This window comes from Drosophila santomea, chromosome 3L, assembly GCF_016746245.2.
Source record: "Drosophila santomea strain STO CAGO 1482 chromosome 3L, Prin_Dsan_1.1, whole genome shotgun sequence".
In the NCBI taxonomy this organism is placed as follows: Eukaryota; Metazoa; Arthropoda; class Insecta; order Diptera; family Drosophilidae; genus Drosophila; species Drosophila santomea.
The window spans coordinates 4,617,076-4,628,216 of record NC_053018.2 but is presented as its reverse complement, the minus strand read 5'-3'; the positions used below and the strand labels follow the sequence as shown (position 1 = coordinate 4,628,216).

The 11,141-nt window shown below is 41.6% G+C and overlaps 1 protein-coding gene across 1 annotated transcript; it reads right to left on the bottom strand.

Annotated features, from left to right (window-relative positions):
- Nucleotides 1-6,512: 6,512 nt before the first annotated feature.
- LOC120448643 (Krueppel-like factor luna) lies at nucleotides 6,513-10,828 on the bottom strand. Its single transcript, XM_039630770.1, has 2 exons — nucleotides 9,197-10,828; nucleotides 6,513-8,183 (listed from the first exon to the last, which is right to left on the bottom strand). The coding sequence occupies exons 1-2, from the start codon at nucleotides 9,648-9,650 to the stop codon at nucleotides 6,613-6,615; spliced, it is 2,025 nt and encodes a 674-aa protein (XP_039486704.1). The 5' UTR covers nucleotides 9,651-10,828; the 3' UTR covers nucleotides 6,513-6,612.
- Nucleotides 10,829-11,141: the final 313 nt, after the last annotated feature.

Genomic DNA, 11,141 nt, shown 5'->3' with positions numbered 1-11,141 from the left:
CAAGGATGTAGGGCACACACTTCACGGGCACTCGAATCTCAGTGTTAGAGTGGGGATAAATTTGAATGCATTCGAGGGCTCAGAAAGGAACGCAAATATTGATGAAAGCAAATAATTGGGAAAATTACTCATACGCAGTGTGGTGCGGGAAATTCCACAACGACAGGGAATGTTCATAATTGATTGTTGATAGATTTGAATGAAATTAGCACCACCCGTGGAAAACCACTTCCATTTGTGAAACCTTTGTCTACAACTCAATACAAAATCAGCGACCAATAACTTGCAACATTCCACTTCCGGTGAAAACACGGCAGTTCAATGGGAAAGTGTAGCTGCAATTACTTCTCCATCGAAAATACTTAGTTTCCGTTTCGATGATTCGCACAAGTGAGGCTGCATTGAATGGAATTCCCAGAGTCTGCCGTTGACAGAGGTCCTTTCTCCGCAGGATCCCCAGAGACTTTCACCCAAATTGTGCGAAAAAAAACCCACAAATTGAAATCAAACGCGTTTGGCTGTAGCTTTTTTTTGTCAGATTTTTATTTTTTTATTCACTATGTTTGTTTTCTCATTTACTACGCAAGTTGTTTTGCATCGTCGCACTTTTCTCCATCTCGTTTTACTCCATTTCGGTTTTCTTTTTCATGTATAAATTTGTCATGTGTTATGAAAATATAATATACTTATGTACGTTTATGTTAGATGTTTTACAGAATGCTTGGCTCCTTTTTTCCCGTTAGTAACTATGCATTGATTAGCCATTGTGGTGTTCATGTGTCTGTGTGTGTGTTTGTGTGTGTGTGAGTGGCTGTGTGTTTCCGGTTGGATTATACAAATCAATTAATTAAGTACAAAATATATAGTATACTCGTTTAATGCGTATATAAGTTATATATATATTTATTGATGCACTCTAGTCGAAACCACGCAATCAAACTGAAGACATTCATAAATTCTTTATCGATTTCTCTTCATATTTTGTCGATTCTGCCTTATTGGCTGCACAATTTTCAACAACTTAGCATAAAAACTACTGAAAAACATGAAACGATTTGAGTCATAATTGAAATTGACCATTTGGTTAAATTGACTTTCGAGGGCGGATCCTGGAATCTATGACTCCAATCAGGCTTGGCAGGACATTCCTGTCAGACTTTCCTTCCATTATCCTTGATTGACAGCATGAGCCAGGACCTTTATGTTTGCTTGTATATATTGTGTGTGTGTGTGTTTCGCTGCCACTTATGTACATGAATGTCATATACATAATGCACGTAATTAATAATATAGAATGTTTTGCATATATCGCATAATAAACGCATTCTTGTCCTTCTTGTTTGTGTGTGTATATATTTATAGTTGCATATATCGCTTCGTATATATATTTTCGATTAGCTTGTTTCGATGCAATTAAATACATAATTAATGCGTGTGTTTTCTGTGTGTGTATGTGTATGTGTCGTGTGTGTGAATGTATGTTGTATTTCTAGGTACAGAATTCATTACTTTTACTTTTTTGCTGGCTCACTAAGGTGCAGTGTTGTTTTCTAATCGTAAGCTTAAATTTATGTTCGCTTTTTTAATCATATTTTTGCAACTCTACTTTTCTACAATACTACAGTTGTGTCTGTGTGTTCGTGTCGTGTTTGTATGTGTGAGTGCTCTAAATACAAGTTAAAATGACTTTTTATTCTCTACGCAGTAACTGTTTTCGTTTTTCATTTTTCATTTTCCTTTGTCAACTATGGTGTATGTGTGGGGAGTGTGTGTGTGTGTGTGTAATGTATAATCGACCAAAATAGGTTTGTATATCTATCGCAACAATATGCACCTATGCAAAAACATAAGATGAGTTCTCATTAGTTTCCTTGGTTTTCTGGTTTTTCGTTGTATAAAGTACATCAATTGGTCTCGTCAAGCAGCACAAAAGTTGCGATAACAATATGCAAAAAACAACTCTACCTGGTAATATATCTGTATATCGATAACTAATAATCGTTATAATCGTTTTAATCAATTCATCGTTTGCCAGCTAATCCAAAAATCCCTACGGCTCGTTAGTTATAAGTTATTGCTTATTTTTTTGTTTGCGCCTCTGCAGAGTTCTCTTCGCTTTTCTCGTTTTTTCCTTTTCCGTGTAAACTAAATTGTTTATATTCTTTATTCTGCTATATATATATTTATATATAGTGTATAGTGCCATAAATGTTTTGGGGTTTTCGCCTTACTTATCGCAATAATATAACGAATTCCAAATATTTACTCATAGATACATGCGATTTAATACTTTTTAGTTACCTTAATGCTCTATTGCTTTCCATTTGCATTTTTGTTGCTTTCGTTAATTGCTTTTTGCCTCGATTCTCTATGATTATACCATATACAATACAATAGCTGTAAATAAGTATAGCTTTTCTCCGTTATAATTATAATATATATTCAAAGTGTTAAGTCTTTCATTTTTTGTTCTCGCTTGCTTATTCTTTGTCGGCTATATATATATAATTCTCATGACTTTATTAGTTATGTTCAATTCTTGAATTATTAGTGTTAACGTGCCAAGTCTTTTATATTTTTTGCTCAATTATTTATACACGTGTGGGGGTGGTGTGTGTGTGTGTGGTGTATGGTTAATGGTGAGTGGTTGGGCTTTTTTGTGATTCTGATTTGGTAAATAAATAAATCACGCTCAATGCAAACTATGCAAATGAAATTTCCTCGAATTAAATGCGTGCAAGGACACCCCCGTTCGCGTTTTTCCCCGTTTTGCAATTTTCACCAGGGGTGGTGCGGCAGTACCTCCCCCTTTTTTTATTCGCCTGCTTTTTTTTATTACATTTCCCTTTGTTGGCGTTCGCCTAACGAGCGCTCGTTAAACTGCATTGACACAAAAAGGACAACACAGCACAATACAACCGAACGCAGGACAACATTGTGTTGCCATGGGTGTGCAGTTGCTCAGTTGTTCGGTTGTTCGGTTGTTCCCTTGCATGGTTGTTCTGTTTTGGGGGGTGGTGTCAGCAACAGATAATGGAAACAATGGATCATGAACCTAATGCTACAAATACTGAATTCAACAATTGCATTTCGCGTTGCGCTGGTTCCGTTTATGCGTCTGTTTCTGTACAGGATAAGTGTATGCAAGTGTGTGTATGTGTGTGTGTGGGTCCTACGCTACTAATGTATCAACTTTAACAATTTCCTTGGGTTTAACAATACATCATGATGATTTGTGTATGTGCGTGATTGGAGCAACTGAAATGGTTTAATTTTGGACTAAAGCTTTCCAAATATACATATATAATTGCCAGGGGTATAGTTAAGAAGTAGTTTTATATATGCCAAGAGACTTTCGTTTTACAATTTTTAAAATATTCATCCCTTAATGTAGTATCCTTGCTGCTCGCTCTTTTCTCATATATCTTTACCACTACGTTTTATTGCTTTTCGATACACGTTATTTCTATTAAAAGTTCCTGGAGCTCAATTTGATTTCTCGTTTGCTCTTTTCCTTTGAGCAAATTTAATGAATAGTTCTGAAAATTGTTAGTGTGTTTTTGGACTATCACAATATTCGAATTGCTTTGGGTTCGTCGTTTCATATTCATCAAAAGGTAATCAGCAACAGAAGTTGGTTAAAATGATAAAAAGTCCGAATTGGTTTTGAAATAAAAAACTTTGTTTCGCTCATAAAATGTGTGGTTATTTAATATGTATTGTATATTTGTAACTTTATAATTGCTTCTCTCGTTTTTCATTTGTTTTTGGTTTTTACATGTGTGCTTTGATTGCTAATTGTAAGTAGTTTCAACCTTACAGTATTCATTAAGACTAATAAATCGATTAACTCGTTAGTTAAGTTAAGTTATTGCTTTACTTTCCTTCGCCTTCTATACAATTGTTATACAAAATTTTTAAAATTTAATATTATTGCCGGGCTTCAATTCAATTTAATTCAACATTCTTATAATGCAAATTTCATAAATATTCATTACATTTCTTGCGTCGATAATAAATAAACGATACGTAAATAATAGTTGACTATATGCTAGATAACGCTATATATTATATATAATTAATTGTAGTTGTAATTGAAATAATTGTAATTTGTCTTGCGGTTTGCAGGGTTTCTTATCTTGCTTTTTATTTTTGAGTATTTGCTTTGGTACTTTAGCCGATTTATTCGATGCCGATGCCGATTGCGATCTCGTCTCGATTATTCGATTAATAATATTCCTTAAAAGTGTTGCCATCTCTCTCGTCCGACGCTCCCTCCTCCGAACAACAGTATAAAAATAATTTCGTGATTATACTTACTAGTTTAACTTACGAGTACATGTCTGAAGACTAACCCTAGCTGTGTATAATATATGCTTTGTAAATATTACGCAACTACATACGTATTCTAGATGTATATAGTATATCTTCTATATATTCCCAAGATACCCGCTTAGAAATACCAACAACTTTGGTTTTGGGTCATCTAAACTTGGCTACGACTAGCGCTACAAAATGTTCGTTGCACTTCTTTCCCCCACTTCCTCTTTGAGATCGGTTGCTGAAGCTGATTTTAGTTGATTCAGATGATTATAATGCTGATGTGTGATGTATATGTATGTATATGCTATATCCTAATATTTACAGGCTGTGCAGCGATTGAGTGTTTGAGTGTGTGAGCTTGTGTGAGTATGAAGATGAATGAGTAAACGATTCAATGAATGAGTGAATGAATGAATATGAGTTACAGTTACATAATATAGGGCTAAGTAATATCGTACTAGGTCGGTTAAGTGTCGAAAAAGTGCAAAAGTATTATTCACGCATGGACGAAGAGTACTGTTAAATGCTTGAGACTAGATCACACTCGATATATTCCGTTCTGTTCTGCGATTGAGGGGTTCTCTCTATGCGATCGAATACTGGGGGCTTTCCCGGATTTCTTTGGTCTTATTCGCTGGTTTAACTCCTAATTGGGCCTCGAACTGAATGCAATGCTTGTTGATACTAAAAACTGGTTATAGGGTCTAGGGTATAGCTTTGGTATGAAATAAGTGATTTTGCTGTTAAACAGCGACTAGATGTTCACTTCTAAGGACTAACATAAATAATCATAGGCTATTTCACTGGTGAGTAGTGCTATTTGACTGCGGAATTACGGCGCCCAACGAAAGAAAAGGGGTTTCGAACCGCCCTCTGTGACTTCTTTGCAATGCTCTTCTAGCCTTTAATGATAACGGAGTGAACTTATTTTTTCTTGGGGTGGGAGGGGACTGACCTATATGTATAAACGTGATCGTGATGCTTTCTACAAGGGTTAATATGAGGCTTACACAACCAGTTCTCGGGGAGTTTGAGTTGGTCCTTGTTGTTTTCAGTTTGTTAACATTCGCTATGGAACCGCTCCCACTTTGAACCGGTTCGCAAAACCCGACTAAATATTGCTTTGCGTTTCGTTTTTGTTGCTTGCTTTTGATTAATTTGTATCGTTGTCAATATATATCGAATCTAAAAATTGAGTTGAGTGCTTAGATGTCGCTTTCGTGTGACTTAGTTTAAAATTGCTTAGTGGCTAGCACTCGTAATTACTGCTTATAGATAGGCTGCCCTTAAGTCCTAATTCGTTGTTTGAGAAACATTGCATTTGCTTTTGTATTCGTTGCATTAATTTTAATCACTTCGTCGTCATCGTCGCCGTCATGTCACGTCAACGTTGTCGATTAAAGAGATAGAGATAGAGAGTAGAGAGATATTGTTCGAGTAAGAGTTAGGGTTAGCTAGAGGAGTGTTCTTCGAGAGTTAGTTGGAGAGAGTGGGTAGATTAAAACGTTCGTTTGGTTTCGCTACAGGTTATAGTACACTCTATATATGCATTTAAATATAGTACTCTTATGTGTTTGTGTTTTTGTTTTCGCTTTCGATTCAATTCAATTCGATTCGTATTCGATTTGGTAAGTAGTAAGATAGATAAGATAGCTGCTAGAATTGCTTAGATTTCTTCAGGTTCTCGGAATGCATGTGGCTTTACCACCTCATACACAAGGCTCTCTGTGTGTTTGGGGTGTATTGTGTGTGTTCATTCTTTTTTTTTTTTTGTTTGTTTGTTGTTTCGTTTTGTGGAATGCTTTGGTTTTTAGGAATGTTCAACTCACTTACGCTCTAAAGAAGAACCATTTTGAGTTCGTTAATATGGGGGTGTTTCCAAAATCTGACCACGAATTTGGAAGTTTTCATTGCATACTTTTAGAGGCACCTTTGTTCTTAAAAATTGAGTTCTCAAATCAACCAACAGATTTTGAAAACACACCCATTGAGTATTTGGTTGCTTGGCTGCCTAATGCGAATTTCTACAGTCTCTGTGTTACTCTACTACACTTTGCTCTTGGACGTATTGTGATGTATGTATCTTCTATAAAAACGGCTATCGGTTAACCTAGTTGTAAATGGTAACGGTAACTTTAACTTTAACGGTAAATTAACTAACCAGCTATGCAGTTACAGCACATCCTCCTTCCTCTTTGTTCATCGGCGTTGCAACAGAAATTCCCAAGTCTGGTCCACCGAGCCGGATCACGACTTGGTTTTAAGTCCAAAGAGATTTCTGTTTGATGCTTACATGGCATAAGTGGCTCCTCCGCTGCCCTCGAGTTTGACGCGCTCCAGGAACTCGTGTGGCGGCGACGAGGCCATGCTGGCCCCACTCTCGCTGTTGCTGTCGTGCATCGAGAGCGACATGGACATCATCAGCTCCTCCTCGTCCTTCAGGCAAGCCGACTCCAAGTGCTTGTTGAGGTATGACTTCAGGGCGAAGGTCTTGTGGCACCGCTTGCACTCGAAGTTCTTGTCCACCGAATGGGTCTGCATGTGTGCTCGCAGATTGGAACGATCGGCAAAGGCCTTGCCGCAGTGCGCACATCCATAGGGCTTCTCGCCCGTGTGGGATCTCAGGTGACCCTGGAGCAGCCACGGTCTCGAGAAGAGCTTGCCACAAACGCCGCAACTGTGCGAGAGCTTGTGCGTGAGCAAGTGCATCGCCAGGGCGGGCATGGAGACGTAGGCCTTGCCGCAGGTGTGACACTTCTTGGCGGACTGCGAGTCCAGCGAGCGATGCGTTTGCTTGTGGCGCGACAGATTCGAGGAGGTGGCATACTGCTTGCCGCACTCGGAGCAGGTGTACTTGGTCTTCTGCTGGTCAGGAGTGGGCACACCGGCGGCGACAGCTGCGGGATCCGCCACATGTTTGCGCTTTGAGCGGCCATCGCTGACGAAGAAGGCCTCGTAGGTGTACGCCACTGTTTTGGCCGAGGCACCGGAGGCGCCACTGTGCTCGCCATCCTGCAGGCATCCATCCCCATCCGGGTTCGTGTTGGTGGTGTTGCTGTTCTCGTTCTGCACCTGGCTGCTGCTGATGCTGCTGCTGCTCGAGTTGCTGCTGGGACTGCTGGGCATGTGATTGCTGCTGGCACTCGAGGCATTGCTGGCGGGGCGTTGCTCATTTACCACACTGGCCGCTGCAGCCAGTTCGGCAATCGATGACGTGCTGCGCAGATGCGCATGCGTCTCGAGAGTTGGCAAGTGGGTGTGGTGTGCCTGCTGCTGTTGCTGTTGCTGTTGCTGCTGCTGCAGTGGCAAGTAGTGATGTTGCTGCGGGGCAAGGTGTTGCTGCTGGGAATGGTGATGCTGCTGCTGCTGTTGCTGCTGTTGCTGCTGTTGCTGCTGTGGCTGCTGCTGCAGCTGGTGTGGCTGCGTGGGCGGGTGGAAGGCTGTGCTGGCACTCAGATCCAGGATAGCATGTGCCGCATGCAGGTCCTCCTCCGCCGGAACCCTTCTTCGATAGCCATGCGCCGGCTTGTCGTCCAGGGAGTACGGCCTGTAGATGTCCTTCTTTTTCGGCGGCAGCGACAGTGTGGCACCCGTACTGCTGAAACACTTCCGTTCGCTGGAGGTTTGTCCACTCGAGAGCGGACTGTACCGATCGCCGGCGCCGCTGGGCGAACAAGAGGGTGATGACGTTGTGGACGAGGGCGGCGTTTGGTAGGCGGCCAGGTGCTGATCTCCACTTCCGTTGCCGGATGTCCTGGCTGCCACCAGAGCTGTGGCCGCGGCACGGATCACGGTTATCTCGCTCTCCATGCGGGGCAGGTACGCGGTGTAGTGCAGCGGCGACAGTTCGCGGGTGTAGCCTGTAAAAAGCAGAAAGTAAATCATGGGTTAAGTTTTATTCAGCGGCAGTTATCAAAACACCTGAAGTATGCTACACTTTTAAGAGTTTCAGTTATTGCATTATTTTGTAGAATTTTTTTTTAAAATATCTACAGTGTATGTTTCGCTTAAACTTTCTAGACATGCATTATAATTTCTTTGTAATTATAAGTTCTTCCGTTTCTTGTTCCTTACAAGCTGCCAAAACATTTACCCTCTGCCATTCTTAAGAATTTTCCATTTGCGAACTTTAAACAATAGCGTTCATTGAAATCTGAGGGCTGCCACATGTTTCCACTCTATGATTCCACTGCGCTTAATTTCTTTTAACCAAGGGCAAACTCTAAAAGGCCAACGTAAATGTCAAAGAGCACGCCTGAAGTTGAGCTAAGATAACTATTTTGTATGTGCCAGAAAATATTTTGTTTGCTCAAGGGATTCTCTCCGAGAAATAAGAACTTTGGCCAAGTAGAAAAGCACACAAAAATGCAACAGCTCGCTGAAAAATGGGTTAGTGTAATATCACATGCAGATTGCTTAAACCAGTTTGGCAGCAAGTTATTTTTAAGTTTTAAAGCCTAAACATCTATAAAAGATGTCTATTTTGAGTGGTTTTTAGGTCTGCTTCTAATTTCCACTGAATAATTAATTTTGCAATTGTACGTGGAAGGCAGTGACAGGCGCATATTCCAACAAAAAGGACGAAGAAGGCAAACGGTTTAATTTTGGCATTTGCCATTGTTTTCACGCCAAAGGGAATGAAAACCGAGCTGGAAGTTGGCAGTTGGCGAGGGTCTGCGTTTTGTGGCCCGCTGGCCGGAATCGCAAACAATATTGAGTGACAACAAAGGCAATTAAATTGATTCGGAATTGTTTCGCAATCGCACAATGGCCACATCAATGACAGCGATTACGTGCGCCCCATCTCGATTTCCACCGATTGCCACCACCCTCGTGTTTTCCGCTTTTCCGACTTTCCCGAGGGCGAACTTACCGTTGTAAACATTGCCGGCCACTCGCGTCGCCGCCTCCGGCGAATGGGGTGGCGGACTTGGAGCCGTGGTGCCCGCCGTGGGTGAACTGGGTCCCCAGCACTTGGATGTCGTCGTCGTCGTCGTCGTCGTGGATGGCTCCATGTTGCTGTTACTGCTACTGTGCGATGTTGCTGCTTCGGATGATGTTGCTGCTGCTGCTGCGGCTGCTGCTGCAGCATCTGCTGTTGTGCGTTGCTTCTCCAACTTGATCAGGAATTTGTCGCCCACCACATCGATCTCCTCATCGTCGTCCAGGGTGGAGCGTCTGGACTTCAGATGCAGCTCCTCCAGCTCTCTAGGCGAACTGGGAGCACTCTGCTGCTGATGTTGCTGCTGCTGCTGGTTGCTAGCATCCTCCGTACGATCCAGCCAGGGATAGGCCTTCCACTTCTTGGCTATCAGGCAGCGCGGCATTTTCGGGATTAGGTTCTTGGTAGATTAGAGGTTTTGGAGTTGGAGTGGTTTTTGGCTAGGAGCTTGATTGGGATCCAGTTGGTAGATCTTAGAGGGCTAAGTGCTGAAGCTAGTGTCGAGTTTCGAGCGAGCAAAGACCGTCTCAGGGGGTATTATTTGTGGCAAAAGCGGAAAGGAAACGTTGCTGTTGTTATCTCGCATGTGAAAATATATATAATTTTATATATATATATTGTATATATTGTATATAGAGTTTGGCTCGCCGAAAGATCTCTTAAAGTTTTAGTCGTACAGCTTGTTGAGTTTCAGGCCTGGCATTTCTGCTGTGTTTCGTGTGTCCCTGTGTGTGTGTGTGTGTGTTGTTGTGTGTGGAGTGGTGTGGTTAAATATTCTTAGTAATTTGCATTTTATTGTAAATTGGTTTGGTTTTTAGTTAGGATTCCTCGGGTTTCACAGCCACTTCACACATTTCGGCGCTTGATTCGTTGTCAGACCCGTATCCGTCATTTGGGCTGGAGTTTCGAGTCGCTCTCTCTGCTCTGCTTTGCTTTGCTGTGCTTTGCTTTGCTTTGCTCTGCTTTGCTCTGCTGTGCTTTGCTTTGCTTTTCTTGTATTTTTTTTTGTTGGGCCGGAGTTTTTGCGTTTTTGGCCAGGGCCACCGATTTTTGGTCAGTTCCCCCCGTTCAATCCCCTTCGCTCCACAAAACACACACGGACACGTTCGCGTTCAGTTGGCTGGCTGCGTGTGGCTTATCGATTTTTACATTTACATTCGCGTTTACGTTTACGTTTGTTTTCAACACGGTATTGGACTCAAAACATAACGGGGGGGAATACGATTTTTGAACGAATCTTTGGGTTATCCTTTCACCACTTTGGCTTGGCAATTTTCTCCTTCTCGGGTTTTTTTTTTTTTGGAAAACAAAACTTTGTCAATGGCCGTCGAGACGAAAATAAATGTTTTGGTTTTGCAGTTTCAGTTTAAAAACGGAAAGTTGACAGATTGGTAGTGGTAGAGTTGTAGTTTGTTGTTTTTTTGAGAAAGTTAAGTTAAGGTTGACGCGAGTTGAGAATAGTTGAGTTGTTATTATTGTTGTTGTTGTTGGTAGTGAAAAAATTGATTTAGGAGAAAATATAATATTATATAAGATAGAGAAGAAATGCGAACGAACCGAACGTAAGCAACTCTTGAATGCTTATGAGAGTCGTACGGCCCGACAACCCGCTTATAAGGGTGGTCCACCCCCAGCAGACCGACTGCCAGCCGAAGTCCCTCGCCTTGCAGCCGAAGCGAGCCGAAGGGAAGAGCGTGGCAGCGAGAGCGCCAGAGAGCGGAACGCCGAGAGCGGCACAGCCCCTAAGTTCCAACCCCTAGAAGGGAAGCGCATAGCTGTTGCTATTGCTGTTGCTTGTCCTGTGGGCTGCTACACACGTTGGAATATTTCAATAAACCTAATTCTATGTTATATTATAATGTATAAATGATATAAT

Coding starts and splice junctions, on each gene's coding strand:
- LOC120448643 (XM_039630770.1), bottom strand. CDS start 9,650: ATGCCGCGCTGCCTGATAGCCAAGAAGTGGAAGGCCTATCCCTGGCTG. Junction 8,184..9,196: donor GGCCGGCAATGTTTACAACG/GTAAGTTCGCCC, acceptor TGCTTTTTACAG/GCTACACCCGCGAACTGTCG.